General features: G+C 44.3%; 1 protein-coding gene across 5 annotated transcripts in view; it reads left to right on the top strand.

The window, feature by feature from the left end:
• LOC141735561 (creatine kinase S-type, mitochondrial-like) overlaps nt 1-19,750 on the top strand; it is a 111,661-nt gene that overhangs the window by 64,726 nt on the left and 27,185 nt on the right. For all 5 annotated transcript variants that reach the window (XM_074568554.1, XM_074568553.1, XM_074568552.1 and 2 more), the window contains 3 exons: nt 6,169-6,292; nt 18,034-18,168; nt 18,512-18,637. In XM_074568554.1, the coding sequence (XP_074424655.1) occupies nt 6,169-6,292; nt 18,034-18,168; nt 18,512-18,637 (385 nt within the window). The remainder of the gene's footprint in view (nt 1-6,168; nt 6,293-18,033; nt 18,169-18,511; nt 18,638-19,750) is intronic.

The following is a 19,750-nucleotide window of genomic DNA, read 5'->3' as shown; positions in this document are numbered from 1 at the left end:
CCCAGTCCACGTGGGTTTATGAAAGCCGGGTCCTGCTTGACTAACCTGATCTCCTTCTATGACAAGGTGACCCACTTAGTGAATGAGTGAAAGCCTGTGGATGTTGTCTACCCAGATTTTAGTAAAGCTTTTGACACTGTTTCCCATGGCATTCTCCTGGAGGAACTGGCTTCTCATGGCTTGGACAGGTGTGATCTTTGCTGGGTTAAAAAATGGCTGGATGGTGGGTCGCAAAGAGTTCCGGTGAATGGAGTTAAATCCAGTTGGCGGCCGGTCACAAGTGATGTTCCCCAGGGCTGAGTACTGGGGCCAGTTCTCTTTAATATCTTTATCAATGATCTGGAGGAGGGGGTTGAGTGCACCCTCAGTAATTTTGCAGACGACACCAAGTTGGGTGGGAGCGTTGATCTGCCTGAGGTTAGGAAGGCTCTACAGAGGGATCTGGAGAGGCTGGATCAATGGACCGAGGCCAGTGGTATGAGGTTCAACAAGGCCAAGTGCCGGGTCCTGCACTGGGGTCACAACAAGCCCATGCAGCGCTACAGGCTTGGGGCACAGTGGCTGGAAAGCTGCCTGGCAGAAAAGGACCTGGGGGTGTTGGTCAACAACAGGCTGACTATGAGCCAGCAGTGTGCCCAGGTGGCCAAGAAGGCCAACAGCACCCTGGCCTGTATCAGCAATAGTGTGGCCAGCAGGAGTAGGGAAGTGATCGTCCCCCTGTACTCAGCAGTGGTGAGGCCCCACCTCGAGTACTGTGTCCAGTTTTGGGCCCCTCACCACAAGAAAGACATTGAGCTGCTGGAGTGTGTCCAGAGAAGGGCAATGAAGCTGGTTAAGTGTCTAGAGAACAAGTCTTATGAGGAGCGGCTGAGGGAGCTGGGGTTGTTTAGCCTGGAGAAAAGGAGGCTGAGGGGAGACCTTATCGCTCTCTACAACTACCTGAGGAGGTTGCAGCGAGGTGGGGTTTGTTCTCTTCTCCCAAGTAACAAGCGATCGGATGAGAGGAAATGGCCTCAAGTTATACCAGGGGAGGTTTAGGATGGATATTAGGAAAAAATTTCTTCACGGAAAGGGTTGTCAAGCATTGGAACAGGCTGCCCAGGGAAGTGGTTGAGTCACCATCCCTGGAGGTATTTAAATGACGTGTAGATCTGTCACTTAGGGATGTGGTTTAGTGGTGGACTTTGCAGTGCTAGGTTAATGGTTGAATTTGATGATCTTAAGGGTCTTTTCCAACCTAAATGATTCTACGATTCTATTTAAACAATCATTGATATCAGCAACACAATGTAGCATCATAAACATGGCTCCTTCTATGGGTTTTTTATATCTGTTTTTCCTATTTCAAGATAAAAATTTGATTTGAGAAAGAGCCAGTGAATCACTATGAAATCAGCAGGGTGAGGTTACAAATACAGCCTAAAGCTGGAATGTAGCAACACTCTCAGCTAGGAACCACTGGCAATACAGTTGCAGGATATTGCACTGTAAATACCTTCCCCTCCTCCACACTTCTGAGAGACAGAATGTTATTTTAATTCCCCAAGCTGAAAGTGATCCTTTCTTTCCAAATAAACTGGACAAAGACTGGATACAGAAATAGTTGAATTTCCTTTTTGGTTTAGGTCTGTTTCTTCTTTTACAACCTTAATATTTTTTGTGCTTGAATAGAATATTTTTAGAGGAAGGGACAATAGCCCCCAGTACAGTGCACGCACACCCCCCCTATCACATGATAGAGCACGAGCTCTCCACGGGGTCACAGCCTCCTTCAGGCATCCACCTGCTCCAGCATGGGGTCCTCCACTGGCTGCAGGTAGATATCTGCTCCACCGTGGACCTCCATGGGCTGAAGGGGACATCCTGCCTCACCGTGGTCTTCACCAGGGGCTGCAGGGGAATCTCTGCTCTGGCACCTGGAGCACCTCCTCCCCCCACTTCTTCACTGACATTGGTATCTGCAGAGTTGCTTCTCTCACATATTCTCGCTCCTCTCTCCTGGCTACTGTCGTGCACCAGTTTTTTCCCCTTCTTAAATATGTTATCACAGAGGTGCTACTACCATCGCTGAATGGCTCAGCCTTGGCCAGCGGCGGGTCTGTCTTGGAGCGGGCTGGAACTGGCTCTCTCCGACATGGGGGAAGCTTCTGGCATCTTCTCACAGAAGCTACCCCTGTAGCTCCCCCCACTACCAAAACCTTGCCATGCAAATCCAATACATGAGCAGATACCCTCTTCCTCTACATACCCTTACAGATACTACTCCCAGCTCTACAGCAACACAGACAGCACATTCACCTGAGCATGTTTTGATTTTTTTCTTTGGAGAAAAACTGGCATTTTGAAAGATTACTGTGAAACCCTGAATATGTTTCAATATGCAGAAGAGAAGCAAAGGGACTGTAACTGTGCTATTTTTCCAAGATGCTTACAACATTGAATAGTGGTGAGCACTGAGAAGATTTTACTCAGGGTGGCAATACATCCTAGGCACTTGGATGACTAGTGCTGGAGCCTGGTCCTTATTACCTGGGACCTGAAAGCTGCAGGAAAAGACTGGAATAGGCCATGCTGGGCAGGTTTCTGTTGGATACAGAATATCAGCAAACTGATGTTTGTTACTGCTGATTTTTGGTCCAGCTTGCTGCAGCCTAAGGCCACAAGCCAGAGGTGGTGCCTGAGGAAAACACCAGAGAAGTGACCTGGTGAACTCTCCAGGGCTAAAAAAGTCTGAGGGTTTGAGATGACATGGTAAAGAAGTTTGTCTGAAAACCAGTCCTGGACAGAGAAGAGACAGCTCCCATACAGAGATGACAATGGGTTCCAGATGACAGGTCAAGTGGCAGACTTCAGAGACTGAAGCCATTTGCAGCTGCCTACTCTAGTTAACTATTGAACTTACCATGGTGTTGAATGCTGAAAAACTAATGAGCACTTTTCAGCACCTTCCCTTCAGACTGACAGATTTTGCTTGTCTGGACAGTCACTTGAGAGAAGTGCTTCTGTGAATGTAAATCAGGTGCTCATAGAAGACTGCATAAATACGGGCACATACAGGGTAGAATTAAGGATTTGTGCTTTTTGCATTATTCAAGTAATACTTTCCTTATCATCAGCCAAGAAAGAAAGGTTCAAAGCCTACATAAAGCTTGCTGAGATGACAAAGGGAAAAGGGAAGCAGTCCCTACAAAGTGGTTGTCCTACTAAAGCTGCACTAAGACTAGTTTCTGTCAGTGCAACCAGGCATCTAGAGAGACGTAAGGTATCAGGCAGTGTTTTATTACACAAGATATTTATACAGAGATATACAGAGGTGCTTTCTGTCAAAATGGCAGCCATATTTACCATCATTAACAGTCATCAGCCGCAAGATCATTTCTTACCAAACTGAGGTAATGGTGGTGGTACTTTAATGTCTTGACCTCTTTCCAGTTTCTTCTCACAGTCAACTAGATAGTTGACCCCATCAATGACAAGCTGAACTAGTTCTACCTACAACAACAAGAAAAACAACAATAATAAAAGATTTTGGTAACGCTGTTAATAGAGGAAGGAAAAAATTGACTTGTACAGTAAAGACAGCAAGTAAACCCAGACCCAAGGAGGGCCATAGAGTCCTTGGCATAGAGATCACACATGCTGTGGTACAGGGAGTATGGGTCGTGCACTGGTCCAGTGGAAGCCCATAGTAATTCCCTTCTCCCTACCCCTTCTCCTATTCATGCTGAGTTTAGCCTTCTGACAATAAAATTTTTCAAATAGGCCCCTAAAGGTATTTCCACCAAATTCTGCTCCTACACATATCCCCATATAAACAAACAGAAGTGCTTAAATAAAATGTTTAGGCATGAGTTTAGAGACCTATCTCAAATGTGACCACTCTGAGGGTACAAGATCCTTCCCAAACATTTGCTGAGAACTACAGCCTGGCACAGCCATTGGTTCCTGTCTGCTGTGTTCTCAGCATCCATATATTAGGACAAAGAAACTGAAAAGGCAGTGCCATGGATGTTCAGAGTCACCAGGCAGTTCTCTCTGAAGCAACAAATGCCAGTGTAAGTAAAGAGGCTCTGGTATTTTGCCAACAGCATCTTGTGAGGTTTGGATTAATGCCTTTATCCAAATGCCTTTGGGCTCAAAAGCTATTGAACATTGGTCTGACATTTGGCAAATGACTTCAGAGACTACTGGCACTTTGTCTTTCTTCTGTAGAAAGGGGGGGGAGTTGTGTTTTCTTGATGGATAGGAATGAAAGATATGAGTAGTACTGAAATGATTTGAAGAATCATGCTGAGCCCTCCCTTACTGTTTAGCATGCCTAAAGAAACTGTACATATGAGCTTATTTTGTGGTGTTTTAGAGTGATGTTTTCCTATATCCTGTGAAACACAACAGCTTTATTCAATATACAGTCAGTACTGTAGAAGAAAGAATGCACTGCATCCAAATGGACACCAGTTAATTGCAGAGGATAATCCATTCTTACGTATGATAGAGGCATCTGTGCAGTGCCTAGCATTTGCATTCATGCTGGTACATTTCTAGGGTTTACCAGATGTTATAATTCTGGAAAATTAGGCTAAAAGGGATTGTGAGAAACCTTCTGTCCTATCTGCTTGCCTTAGGAAGGTTCAAGACTTTCAGAGAGGATGTGATAATGCGTACTCTTTTAGGTAACAATTTCTTCTAAAAGAATCTGGCTTACTGAAATATTTTCCAATCATACTAACTCTTTTTTTTTTATTCTGACTGAAATCTCACATGTAAGACAAGTCAAAATCAGATCTGTTCTATTCAGGAGATCCCTGGATAGTATTTACATTGTTGGTGCTTTTTCTGTTTGGTTGTAGACACAATGAACAGAATGCCTCAGATTTATCGTTTTCCTAGAACAAATCTCTTAATCAGATTTAAATAGGCAGTGGGGAACTAATTGGAAGATCACTGACATAAAATATCCTCACAGATTTCCAACAGACTTTTGATCAGGTTTCCCAGTGCCTGCTCCCTGACAAAGCAGGTTTAACTTATCAGAATAATACTGGATATGCTTCTGAACACAATCCAATATTGCCATAGAACAGATTTTTTTCATCAGTATTGTCTCACTCTGCATTCCTTAAAGCAATGGGAAGACTCATTTAATTAAAGGGGGAGCTGAGTCAGGCCAACATCAATCTCTTTGGAAAATCCTACCCTGAATATTTGTACGTGACTGAAAATGAGATAACTGGACCTCTCTGTAACTCTAACGTCAGGCCACAGGATGTTTGCATCTGTTCAGTTTTGCATTAGCAAACTCCAAGTGTGAAAAGTGGGTTGCAGTAAAAGACAAGCTCTAAGTTAGGCTGTCAGTGAAGTTTCAATTTTCACGTATTTCAAACTTGATAATATTCCACTATTTGTATGAACAAGTCTAATCTTATCAATCACCTTCTACATTCTGTAGAAAGACTGCTGCAAAAGACAGAAAAAATGGAGAAAAGCCATGAAAAGTGACCTCAGGTTTGACCTAGCACTTTATAATCCTAGTCGTCACTGATTTGGCTGAAGCAAGAGTAGGTAACTTCACTAGGCATTTTTATCTCAATTGACAAGCTAGGATCTTTAATGCAGTGTCCGGAAGCAACATGTAGCTGTTTTCCTCAGACATATAATTTGACTGATGTGGCAATTCAGTGTTACTAAGTGATATGAAGGGCAATGGGATTTGATTTAGAAGACAATGCAATTAAGTTAGGTCATATGGCTGGGCCCCCCAGTTAGTTGTTTTCTAACTGCACAATTTTCGAAGAACAATAAAAAACATCCTCAGTGACCGAAGATGCAAAATTTGGCTCCTCCCTTTGCCTGTTCTCTTAGTATCTGTAGCTCCCAACTGTGTTCATGTTTGAAGACATGTTCTTCATAGCTCAGCTTCGGGGCAGCATGATGTGATTAGACAAAATTGCTCTTCTCACTGTGACCTGAGAAACCTGCATAATTCCACTAGCATGGGGGATCAAGCTGTGAAAGTAGCTCATGTCCTTAATTGTGCAGAGAAATGTTATTTTGCAGTGCTTAACCTCTTCACAGTCCTGAAAGATTGTGATAAAACTAAGAATACTGAGAGTTATTTTTCAGGGCTTATCTTGTGCTTTAAAGCTACTCATTTTTTCTCTCAACCAGGCATAACAATGACAAGACGTTTCTTATCTGGATTAATGAAGAGGACCACACCAGGGTGATCTCCATGGAAAAAGGTGGCAACATGAAACGGGTGTTTGAAAGATTTTGCCGTGGTTTGAAAGAGGTAGTAACTCAATGAATTTATTATGCCTGTTTGTTTATTGTTGGGCTGTTGTCAGCACTATTTAGTGTGCTTATCACTGCACTGACATCTACAGAAGCAACAAAATAAAAGTAACAACAGTTCAAATAGCAACCCACATTAATAGCAGTTAAAGAAGAAAACAAAGACAAATTGTTAGCTGAATTGTAAGGAAAAATAGATAAAATGTCATTTTAGCTTTTATATTAAAAATGTTGTGGTTTAACTCCAGACAGCAAGTAGTACCACGCAGTCGCTTGCTCACTCCCCCTTCCCCCCCCACCAAGGGTGTATATGCATGTGTGCGTGTATGTAAGTCTAGGCTTCTGGGCAGTATGAGTGCCCCATGGGATCCCCAATCAGGATTACAGGCAGTAGAAAAGGCCATTTAAAACCTTTCTAAAAAATCAATAAAATAGTATTTACCCCTGTCATACGGCAGATAGGACCACGCAGATGCTAGTGCAGTTCTCTCCCTTCCCCCAGAAGGGTAGGGAGAAGAGGGAGAAAAGGAGGGGAAAGGGGGGAAAAAAACCCCATGGGCTGAGATAAAGACAGTTTAGTAGAACAATAACGGAAAAGGAAAATAACAATAATAATGAAAGTAATAACAATAATAGTAAAAGAATATACAAGACACAAGTCACTCTCACCGCCCTGTGAATTGGTTGCCCAGCCTGACTCAAGCAGAGATTCCCTCCCCCAGCCAACTCACATTTAGAATCATAGAATCATTTAGGTTGGAAAAGACCCTTGGGATCATCGAGTCCAACCATCAACTCCACTCTACAAAGTTCTCCCCTACACCATATCCCCTAACACCACATCTAAACGACTCTCAAACACATCCAGGGATGGTGACTCCACCACCTCCCTGGGCAGCCTATTCCAGTGTCTGACCACTCTTTCTGGGAAGAATTTTTTCCTAATGTCCAGTCTAAACTTACCCTGCTGCAGCTTGAACCCATTCCCTCTTGTTCTATCGCTAATTACCTGTGAGAAGAGACCAGCACCAACCTCTCTACAATGTCCTTTCAAGTAGTTGTAGAGAGTGATGAGGTCTCCCCTCAGCCTCCTCTTCCTCAAACTAAACAGTCCCAGCTCCTTCCATCGCTCCTCATAAGATTTATTCTGCAGGCCCTTCACCAGCTTCATTGCCCTCCTCTGCCCTTGCTCCAGCACCTCGAGATCTCTCTCGTATTGAGGTGCCCAGAACTGGACGCAATACTCAAGGTGTGGCCTCACCCGTGCTGAGTACAGGGGGACAATCACCTCCCTCCTTCTGCTGGTCACACTATTTCTAATACAAGCCAGGAGGCCATTGGCCCTCTTGGCCACCTGGGCACACTGCTGGCTCATGCTCAGCCGCTTGTCAATTAGAACCCCCAGGTCCTTTTCTGCCAGGCAGCTCTCCAGCCACACTGCCCCAAGCCTGTAGCGATGCATGGGGTTGTTGTGGCCCAAGTGCAGGACCCGGCACTTGGCCTTGTGGAAGCTCATCCCATTAGCATTGGCCCATCGGTCCAATCTATCCAAGTCTCTCTGTAGAGCCTCCCTATCCTCATGCAGATCAACACTCCCGCTTAGCTTCGTGTCATCTGCAAACTTGCTGATGATACACTCTATGTCCTTATCAAGGTCATCAATAAAGATGTTAAACAGAAATGGTCCCAACACTGAGCCCTGAGGGACACCACTTGTGACTGTCCGCCAGCTGGATTTAACTCCATTGACCACCACTCTTTGGGACTGTCCATCCAGTCAGTGCTTGATCCATCACTGAGCATGACGTCTATGGTATATATGCACTGAGCATATATACTGAGCATGACGTCTATGGTATGGAATATTCCATTAGCCATTCCTTCATTCTGTCTACGCTCCTTCTCAGCTTCTATGCAAAGATGAAAAAAGTCTTTGAAAAAATAAAAACATCACCTGGCAACAAATAAAACAATATGTATTATTGACATTCCTTTCATACCAAATCTGAAAACACAGCAACCACTAGAAAGAAAATTAACTCTATCCCAGCTGAAACCAGGACAGTATCCACCCCTTGTTCCATATCATTTACATCATGCCCACATCTTACACTTTTCAATAAGTCACCACCACTTTTCCTGTCTGTGATATATATCTATTTATATACACACACAGATATAATGCCCTTAGTCTGTGGGCCATCCCTCTAAAATATCCATTGAGTTAATTTAGTCCATAACTTTGGGGTCTATCTGACATAACAGTCTTTCAAGGGCAGAAGAGAGGGGGTGTGTGGTATTGAATTGTGGTATACTGCATCTGGAGCTCACAGCTGGTGTATCTGGCACTGTCCATGCCCATGGTCTGCGGGTTGAAGATGTTGATCTCGAGAAAGTTGCCGGGCGCCAGTTGCTGAAGCCAATTCTGGTTCCATCACCACTGCACTTCACTGAGTTTCATCAAAGTTCATTCTTCATTAACTTGGGAGATTCTTACTGTAATACTATTGATATAGCATATAGCAACCATAGTAGTGACATACAGTGGTAATTTAGCAATTAACATTATACAGTTTAATTCATTGGCTGTTCTCACCCAAATCAAATCCCCTTGAGGTATACATCAGACTTCCTCATCTTTTTGCATCACCCACCAAGCGCACCCAGGTCCTTGAGCAAAAGCAATCCCACAGATGGATCTGCCTTTGCCTGAGGCAGGAATAACTCAGACTGTTTTCCCTAACATATCTTTCTTGTGCACTACGGGTACTTTATCCCCTTCTACAGTATGTAAAAAATCTGATCGGGCAGGGCCAGCTCAATTGGCAGAACCTCTAGTGTTAACTAACCAGGTGGCCTTTGCTAAATGTGCATCCCAATGTTTTAAAGTCCCACCACCCATTGCTCTCAGTGTAGTCTTTAGCAGTCCATTGTATCATTTGATCTTCCCAGAGGCTGGTGTGTGACAGGGGATGTGATGTACCCACTCAATACCATGCTTTTTGGCCCAGGTGTCTATGAGGCTGTTTTGGAAATGAGTCCCGTTGTCCAACTCAATTCTCTCTGGGGTGCCATGTCGCCACAGGACTTGCTTTTCAAGGCCCAGGATAGTGCTCTGGGTGGTGGCATGGGGCACAGGGTATGTTTCCAGCCATCCAGTGGTTGCTTCCACTATTGTGAGCACATGGCGTTTGCCTTGGAGGGTTTGTGGCAGTGTGATATAGTCAATCTGCCAGGCCTCCCCAGATTTATATTTCAGCCATTGCCCTCCATACCAAAGAGGCTTTAACTGCTTGGCTTGCTTAATTGCAGCGCATGTCTCACATTCATGGATGACCTGTGCAATAGTGTCCGTGGTCAGGTCCACCCCTCGGTCACGAGCCCATCTATATGTTGCATCTCTTCCTTGATGGCCTGAGGAGTCATGGGCCCACCGCGCTATAAATAATTCACTCTTATGTTGCCTGAGCCACTCCAATCCTAGCAGCCCGATCCACCTGCTGGTTGTTCTGATGTTCCTCCGTGGCCCCATTCTTGGGTACTTGGGCATCTACATGGCGTACTTTCACAACCAGATTCTCTATCCGGGCAGCAATATCTTGCCATAGTTCAGCAGTCCAGATGGGTTTGCCTCTGCGCTGCCAGTTGCCCTGCTTCCACTGCTGTAACCACCCCCACAGAACATTTGCCACCCTCCATGAATCAGTATAGAGATAAAGTACAGGCCATTTTTCTTGTTCAGCAATATTTAAAGCCAGCTGGATGGCTTTCGCCTCTGCAAACTGGCATGATTCACCTTGTCCTTCAGTGGCTTCTGCCACTCATTGTGTAGGACTCCACACAGCAGCCTTACACTTTTGATGTTACAATGCGTCAGGACCCATCAGTGAACAGGGCATATTTCTTCTCATTTTCTGGCAGTTTATTATATGGTGGGGCCTCTTCTACACGCGTCACCTCCTCCTCTGGTGACATTCTGAAATCTTTGCCTTATGGCCAGTCCACGATCACTTCCAAGATTCCTGGGCGACTGGGGTTTCCCATTCGAGTTCACTGTGTGATCAGCGCAGTCCACTTACTCCATGTAGCATCAGTTGCATGATGTGTAGAGGGGACCCTCCCTTTGAACATCCAGCCCAGCACCGGCAGTCGAGGTGCCAAGAGGAGCTGTGCTTCAAGTACCAACTACTTCCAAAGCAGCTCGAACCCCTTCATATGCTGCCAATATCTCTTTTTCTGTTGGAGTGTAGCGGGCTTCGGATCCTCTGTATCCATGACTCCCAAACCCTAGGGGTCGACCTTGGGTCTCCCCTGGTGCTTTCTGCCAGAGGCTCCAGGCAGGGCCATTCTCCCCGGCTGCGGTGTAGAGCACATTTTTTACATCTTGCACTGCCCAGACTATCCCCAGAGCTACTGCATGAGCTATTTTCTGTTTAATTTGTTCAAAAGCTTGTCGTTGTTCAGGGCCCCATTTAAAGTCATTCTTCTTCCGGGTCACTTGATACAGAGGGCTTACAATTAGACTGTAATCTGGGATATGCACCCTCCAAAAACCCACAATGCCTAAGAAAGCTTGTGTTTCCTTTTTACTAGTTGGTGGAGACATAGCTGCTATTTTGTTGATCACATCCATCGGGATCTGACGGCGTCCATCTTGCCATTTTATTCCTGAGAACTGGATCTCCTGTGCAGGTCCCTTGACCTTACTTCATTTTATGGCAAAACCAGCTTTCAGAAGGATTTGGATTATTTTCCCTTCATCAAAAACTTCTGCTGTGTTGCCCTATATGACGATGTCATCAATGTATTGCAGGTGTTCTGGAGCTTCACCCTGTTCCAGTGCAGTCTGGATCGGTCCATGGCAAATGGTGGGGCTGTGTTTCCACCCCTGGGGCAGTCGATTCCAGGTGTACTGGATGCTCCTCCACATGAAAGCAAACTGTGGCCTGCACTCTGCTGCCAAAGGGAATGAGAAGAATGCATTGGCTATATCAGTTGTGGCATACCACTTGGCTGCCTTGGACTCCAGTTCGTATTGAAGTTCTAGCACAGCATGGCAGTACTCAGTGGCAGCATGACTTCATTCAGGCCACGATAGTCTACCGTTAGTCTTCACTCTCCCTTAGACTTTTGCACTGACCATATGGGACTGTTAAAAGGTAAGCGAGTCCTGATGATCACTCCTTGGCTCTCCAGTCAATGAATTACATTATGGATGGGAATCAGGGAGTCTCAGTTGGTGCGATATTGACATCGATGCACCATGGCAGTAGCAATTGACACCTGCTGTTCTTTAACCCTCAGCAGTCCCACCACAGAAGGATCACCTGAAAGGTCAGGTAAGGCAGACAGCTGTGTAATGTCCTCAGTCTCTACAGCTGCTATTCCAAAAGCCCCCCCGATAGCCTTTTGGATCTTTGAAATATCCTTTCTTGAGGTAATCTATGCCAAGGATGCATAGAGCATCTGGGCAAGTCACAATGGGGTGTTTTTGCCACTCATTCCTAGTTAGGCTCACTTCAGCTTCCAATACAGTCAATTGTTGGGACCCTCCTGTTACTCCAGAAATACAGATGGGTTCTGACCCTTTAGAGTTAAATGGCATTAGGGTACACTATGCACCGGTGTCTACCAGAGCTTTATACTCCTGGGGGTCTGATGTGCCAGGCCATCGTATCCACAAAGTCCAGTAAACCCGGTTGTCCCTTTCCTCCACCTGGCTGGAGGCAGGGCCCTTCAGTTCTGATCGTAGTATACACTATCAATTAATGGGTTTGTGTGGCTTGCATGGGTTTCAGTCCCATCCTTGCTATTCGCTTCTTGGAAATACAGATCAGGCGTTTCTCCAAGTGGATCAGAAACCCTTCTACTTTGTGTGGGAAACTGCCCACTGGAAACTGCAGCAGCAATTTTCCAGGAAGAGCCTCCATTTGTGGTTGTTTTTCCTTGCAACTCTGTGGTGGTGTGCTCTCCCCTTTTCCCCTTTTTCCCCCCCTGGCTCCTGCTCAAGCCATGGCCATCAGCGGGAGTTGTTATGAGTTGCACTTGAACTGTGGGAGATGGCTGGCAACATAACCAAAACACTGTCTGGAGTGGGAACCTAGGTATCTTGTTCCCATGGGAATATGACTATAGGTCAATTATCTTACTCCATAAATAGCGGACAGCCCAAGAGCCCTTTGAGCTCTCCTGCACGGCAGCGGGCTGCACGACAGGATCTCCCCTTGAGTGGGGACGCTCGCTTAAGGTTCTGCTCCTCGAGGCTGAGAGATTCCTTGCCGCAGCAGATTCTCGGTAAGTGACTGATAGCATGCTAAACTTTGAAATCTTAGCTGAGTGAGATAAGGATTGATTGCGCATATCTAATCCTTTAGACATAAACCGTTGACCAAGTCTGGGACTAGGAGTGGATCCAGCCGCCCCTAGGCTCCTCTCTGAGAAGGAGTTTAGAAAGCCAGGGGGTCCTTTCTGAACCTCGTGACTCAACGGGAGGGTCTCCCTGACAGCTTGTCTGACCCTGGCCTCTATGCAGTAAATAATCAAGCGTGCCCTGGCATCGAATCTTGTAAAACACTGTCACATTCACTACTAACTTTGTTAAATCACTGTTTTACGTTAATAAACATTCCACTACTCTCTTACAAGTGAAGTTATTCACTCTGCCCACGACAAACTCATGTACCTGTGCCTGTAGGATGGAGGTAGGTTTTCCATCCCACTTCCTCATGTCCTCTCTGTGGTCGTGGAGGTAAAGCCACAGGGTGCCTCGTGGTGTGTACTCTTTATAGCCTCTCTCCTGAGCAGAAAAATGCTTACTCCTAATAGCTGAGACACTGGTACGTACAGGTGGAGAGTAGGACCTATCCTCTTTGAGTTGATGGTGCTCCCAGACCACTTTTTCGAACAGGCTTTTGTTTTTCTTGGACAGTCTTTCCACAGCCAAGACACAGGCCCATAGGGAAGTAGAAACACTTTCTTCATATTGCCAGAGTTGGCCACCATTGTTGCCTCTTTGTCTCCCCAACTCATTGTTGCCAATGAGCTGGCATATGATGATGGTGCACTCTGTCGAAACTTCCGCCATATGCATTGGATATATTGGACTGCATCTGGATCTGTAGTTGACTGTGGATTGTGCAGGTTACAATAAATCAGCTCCCGCAAAGCCTTTTTCCATGATGGTCCGCTTGCCTGGGTGACATATAATATCTTCCTTGAAGGGATACTTTTCCTTCACAGCTAACAGAAATCACCTCCAGAGGCTGAGGGTTTGTGTCCTTTTTCCAATTGCCTTGTCAATGCTGCCTTCCCTAGACAGGGATTCCAGCTGCCTGGCTCCCCTACCCTCTAATTCCAAGCTATTGACCCCGTTATGTCAGCATCGGAGCAGCCAGGTGATAATGTGCTCACCTGGACGAAGACCGAAATCTTTTTCTATATCTTGCAGCTCACCCAAGGATAAGGATTAGTTGATTACCTCTGGTTCTTCCTCCTGTTCTTGTGATGTTCCTGGTTCATCTTCATCCCTTACTAAGCAAACTGATTTTTTTTGTGTATATCTTCTTCTGTATAGGGGTGACTGATACTGGCATAGGTTGGTTCTCTAGTTCAGCAGCCCACAGTGCTCATCTTGGGGGTCGGAGTAGGTGCAGTGCTTGTTGTGGGGGTTGGAGTAGATGCAGTACTCATCGTGAGAGTTGGAGTAGCCGCAGCCCTCATCGTAGGGGTTGGGATAGTGTGCCCACATATGCACCGATGTTTAACCCTAAGCAAGACATGAAACATATTTAGAAGCAATGAAGCACCTAGCAATAGAAGCATGCTGGTTCGAGTATCCCAAGGGTATTCAAAATTCTTGAATGCTATTGTAATTAGCCTGGAGAAGAAGGGGGAGATGAAGGAATCCAATCCCCCACAGATTGGTGCTCCAAGGGGAGAAGGTAAAAAGTGTAATTGCTAAAAGTTTCCACTAGGTTCCCAAAGTACAGAGATGAAACCGCTGCTGCCGTTTTGCCTGGTTCATCGCTTTTAATCATTAACAAGTACAGCCACAGCACACCCAATTTCATCATATCATAAGCCTGCACTACAAAGCACAGCAAAATTATAATCTTAACCCATTTCCCAGGGATGATAAACAGCACATCAGGGAGCACATACAGCAGATAAGGTATTGCAAAACACAACCTCGAGAGCAAGTACAACTTTGAGAGCAAATAAATTAACATTGTGACTATTAACCCAATACAATGAATGCTTATGACAAATTTGTTCTAATGCACTCTGATCTGATCTGTCATTATCTCAACCCATCAGGCCCCACATTGGGCGCCAAAAAGGACTGTTGTGGTTTAACGCTAGCCAGCAAATAGGACCACACAGCTGCTCACTCACTCCCCCTTCCTCCCCCAAAAAGGGTAGGGAGAAGAGGGAGAAAAGGAGGGGAAAGGGGGAAAAAAACCTCACAGGTTGAGATAAACACAGTTTAATAGAACAATAACAGAAAAGTAAAATAACAATAATAATAACAATAATGGTAAAAGAATATACAAGACACAAGTCACTCTCACCACCCTGTGAATTGGTTGCCCACCCCAACCCGAGCATTGATCACAGATTCCCACCCCCAGCCAATCCCCATTTATATACTGAGCATGACATCTATGGTACAGAATATTCCATTGGCCATTCTATTGTTCTGTCTATGCTCCTTCTCAGTTTCTATGGGAAGCTGAAAAAACTCCTTGACTAGTATAAACATCACCTAGCAACAACTAAACCAATATGCATTATTGACATTCCTTTCATACCAAATCTGAAAACACAGCAACCACTAGAAAGAAAATTAACTCTATCCCAGCTGAAACCAGGACATCAATCTTCAGCACTGGTTGGCTAAAGAAATTTTTCTTCTTTGCCACCTCATGTCTACAGGCTGTAGGAGTTCATAAATAAAGCATTTTATTTTGGATGACTAGCTTACTGGTTCTCATCCCTGATTCTGGGAGTGAACTGGATGTTGCTGAGGTTGTACACAGGACTCCGGACACAGGACTCCTGAACTCACTGCCAACTTTGGGGACATACTGGGTTTTGTGACTGAAGTACTATGGACTGATAGCCAGGGATCCTGGATTTTATTCTGATCTAGCTATTAATAAAGAAAAAAAAGCCCTCATAGAATGACGTGTGGGTTAAAACAGTTTTGTCTAGACAATCCAGGTATGACAGCAATTTGGCTCTGGGCCCAGTGTAGGCCTGTGTACTGCTCTGGCAAAGAAAAAGTTGCTTTAACAGAGAAAAAGGATTCCCACAAGCAATACTAGCAAAAAAGGCAAAGTGGGATAGGTGATGTGTCAACATTGTATTCTCCGCTATTCTTGTCCACATCATTCCTGGATGGATTGCCATAGAATCATAGAATCATTTAGGTTGGAAAAGACCTTTAAGATCATTGAGTTATCCCTGGTTTCATCTGGGATAGAGTTAATTTTCTTCTTAGTAGCTGGTATACTGCTGTGTTTTGGATTTAGGATGAGAACAATGTTGAACACTGTTGAGAACACTGATTTTTTAGTTGTTGCTGAGCAGTGCTTATGCTAAGTCAAGGCTTTTTTCAGCTTCTCATACCACCCTGCTGAGGAGGCTGGGGGTGCACAAGAAGCTGGGAGGGGACACAGCCAGGACAGCTGACCCAAACTGACCAAAGGGATATTTCATACCATATGATATCATGCTCAATTTATAAACTAGGGGGAAAGCTGTCCGGGGGCCGCTGCTCGGGAACTGACTGGGCATTGGTCAGCAAGTGATGAGCAATTGCATTGTACATCACTCATTTTGTATATTCTATTATTATTATTATTACTATTATTATTATTATTATTATTATTATTATTATTATTTTCCCTTCCTTTTCTGTCCTATCAAACTGTCTTTATCTCAATCCACAAATTTATTTTTTTTTTCTGATTCTCTCCCCCATCCCACTGTGGGGGGGTTAAACGAACGGCTGTGTGGTGTTTAACTACCTGCCGGGTTAAACCATGACACAGTCCAACAGCTACCACCAAGTCCAGCACTAATCCATATCCCTAAGCATCACAACTACATGTCTTTTAAATCCCAGCAGTTAGGTTACGTAAGGTTGAAACTGGGTTCAAATTGTCTCCAAGAATGAAAGAATACTCAGGCTGCAGAAAAAAATTATTTCTCCCCATTGGGATCCTTAACATGCTCAGTTCATCTGCAATGTAGAGGAACAGTGTTTATATCCATCATACTGCTTTTGTTCCTTGGAACACTTGCTTCATTCCTCTCACTCTGGCAAAACAGCTTTCACTCCAGCTTCTCTGGCTTTCTCTGGTTTCTCTGGGAAACCCCAACTGCCGTAGAGCTCATACAACTGTGCACTCCCATATCACTTCAAAGCCACCAGCACAGGCCCTGGCCTGAAAAAAAAGGCCCAAGGCAAAGTAGGGAGACCAGAGAACTATAAAATCTGATTATGAAAGTGGTCCATGAAAACCAGAAGAAGGTAAGTTCAGAGCATCTCTAAGAAATTTTGAGTATGTAGTGAGTTCGGGAACGTGGAAAAACAAAAGCGCCTAATGGATGCTTCTTTGGCATCTGAGTGGTTCACTGGGATCTGGTATGCTTCTCAGGCATACCCATGAGACCGAATAATGTACAGGATTGTGGCCTAAGTGACACAGCTTGTGGATGTTGTTTCCAGGTTTGCCTCTGCTAATGTGCTTAGCTCTTGTTCAACAGAAGTAGACCTATGGACCTTGCCATGAGAAGTGGTCAGATAGCTTTGGGAACTGTGGCCAGAGCAGTTGCCTGAGGCACGAAATCAGGTCTAGTTTCTTACCAGCAATTTCTGTGTCCTCACAAAATATAGAAATGATGTCAGGAGAGTCCATTATTTTGTATCCTTCTGCAGAATGGAATTATTTGCCTATATTGCAGAGGTCTTGTGAACCTGAGCTGGCATATGTATCTGATTCTCTGCTGACAGTGAATTCACTGAACTGAAATTGTATTGGGATCACAGAAATAAGTCTCGGAAGTGTAGCTGAGTGGACAGAATTGTGGCTTATTCAAAGGTCAATAGACCTTTGTGATATTTCTGAGGATAATGATTTCGGTCTCTTTTGTAATAGGGTTTTAGAACTACTAATGAAAAGCACTATATAGAAGCTATGTAGTCTTTTTACTGTGGAAGCAGGGCTGTGAAATTTAAGCATTTAGAAATCAAGTGTCCTTCACCTAGCATCGCAGAATCACCTTGAAAATTATATAAAACTAGGCTTTGACTCCCTTTGCTCCACAGTGTTTGAGATGTTTAGGCTTGTGCTTTGCAACCTTTGTTTAAAAGCACCAAGCCTAGAAAATCATTTATATTCCAGGTAAAAGACATAATTATTATGTAAATATATGACTTCATGGGCTAAGGCTATGTGATAAAGTGCCAAAGAGCCTTCAAGTTATTGGTAGTGAAAAAATGAAGGAATCCATGTAATATTCACTTGATGCCTGATGAATGCAAAGGTTCACGCTAGAGGCAAACCAGACTCTACTTGGGTATATGTTTATGCACCTCCATTTGTGAATAGCAAAGTTCATCATCTACATAGATACAAGGTGAAAAGAATTTCAGCTATAAAAAAGTGTCAAAAGATGAGACATTTGTATGCAGCTCTCTTTTTCCTTTCTCTTTTTTTTTTTCCTTCTTAGGTTGAAAGATTAATTAAAGAACGAGGCTGGGAGTTCATGTGGAATGAACGTCTTGGATACGTTCTGACTTGTCCTTCCAACCTGGGCACTGGTTTACGTGCTGGAGTCCATGTTAAACTGTCAAAGCTTAGCAAGGTACATATGTTGTTTAAAAGGCCAGTGACATAAATCAGGTCTTCTTTTGATTTATAAAAAAACAAATAAAAAATGACAGTTTACAGCAATTGGATGTTTGCATGATGTGCAACACAACTAGGTCCCAGGCATAATGCATGACTAATTGAGCATACTTTTATTCTGCAAATTATTGTATTCGTTATGGAAATTAATCTACTCAGCAGACAGCCACCAAGACAGGCTATAGTCCAAAGACAGAGGAAACTGTCTCTGCCTGTCTTTCTGGAGATGCTATTAGATCATGGATAATGACAATAAGCAAGGCAAAAGGCAATATGCACAAACCTATTTCTTCTGTTAGGATCCCAGGTTTCCAAAAATCTTGGAGAACCTGAGGCTGCAGAAGCGCGGCACTGGTGGAGTGGACACAGCAGCTGTAGCAGATGTGTATGATATCTCCAACCTAGACCGCATGGGTCGATCAGAGGTAACCTGTTTGGTTTTTCCTTGCTTTTAAACTCAGATCTGCACTGATATAAGTCAGTTTCCCTCCATTTGAGTTCACTCTGATATTAGAGTCACTTTTTAGATCTATGGTAGTTTTTTCTCCTGGTGAATTTGATCGAATGAAAAGGCTTACACAATGAAAAATTACTACTGTGCATGCAGTGTTTGACAAATATGACAATGAAAAAAAACCTGTAAGCAAGTTCCATAAATGTGACTTGTTTACACCCTGTCCCAAAGGCCAGTAGGCTGGGGGTGGGCAAGAGGTTGGGAGGGGACAGAGCCAGGACAGCTGACCCCAACTGACCAAAGGGATATTCCATACCATATGACATCGTGCTCAGCAATAAAAGCTAAGAGAAAGGAGGAGGGGGGGCATTCATTATTAAGGCTTTTGTCTTCCAAAGCAACCGCTATGCGTACTGAGGCCCTACTTCCTGGGAAGTGGCTGGACATCACCTGCTGATGGGAAGTAGAGAATAATGTTTTTTGTTTGTTTCCTTTGCTTATGTATGTGACCTTTGCTTTTCTTTATTAAACTGCCTTTATCTCAACCCACGAGTTTTTAATCTTATTTTCTCCCCCCTTGTCCTGCTGAGGAGGGGGAGTGATAGAGCAGCTTGGTGGGGACCTGGCAGCCAGCCAAGGTCAACCCACCACATCTACAGTTAGACAGCAGGACTAAGCCAGTCCTTTCACACCAAAATAATGGAGGAGGATGGGTTGGTGCTATCTTACCATGTGCAATGTCACACTAAGCACAGAATGCAAGAGAGCTGGGTTTAAATCAGTCCTCTGCCTTCTGTAGAGCAGAGATTTGAATTGTCATGTCTGAGCCCTCCCTGTTGGTCTGTAGCTATTTCAGTTTGAATGCATATTCACTGAGCCAGAAAGAGAGTGGAAATGACCCTAGAGTCTGATGGTGTCCCCTTATTGTCAGGTGACAGATGGTGGAGTTGCTCTCCTGGAAGACTCAGGTCCCAGACCTCTTTCCAGTTTAATATTTAAATATTGTATAATACTTAATCTACAGGTGAATGAGGAAAAAAACAGTAGGTGTGAAACCAGTGTGAAATAGTTGTAGCCCACTTCC

This window comes from Larus michahellis, chromosome W, assembly GCF_964199755.1.
Source record: "Larus michahellis chromosome W, bLarMic1.1, whole genome shotgun sequence".
Classification (NCBI taxonomy): domain Eukaryota; kingdom Metazoa; phylum Chordata; class Aves; order Charadriiformes; family Laridae; genus Larus; species Larus michahellis.
The sequence above is the reverse complement of the archived record's forward strand: the minus strand, read 5'-3'. Positions and strand labels throughout refer to the sequence as shown.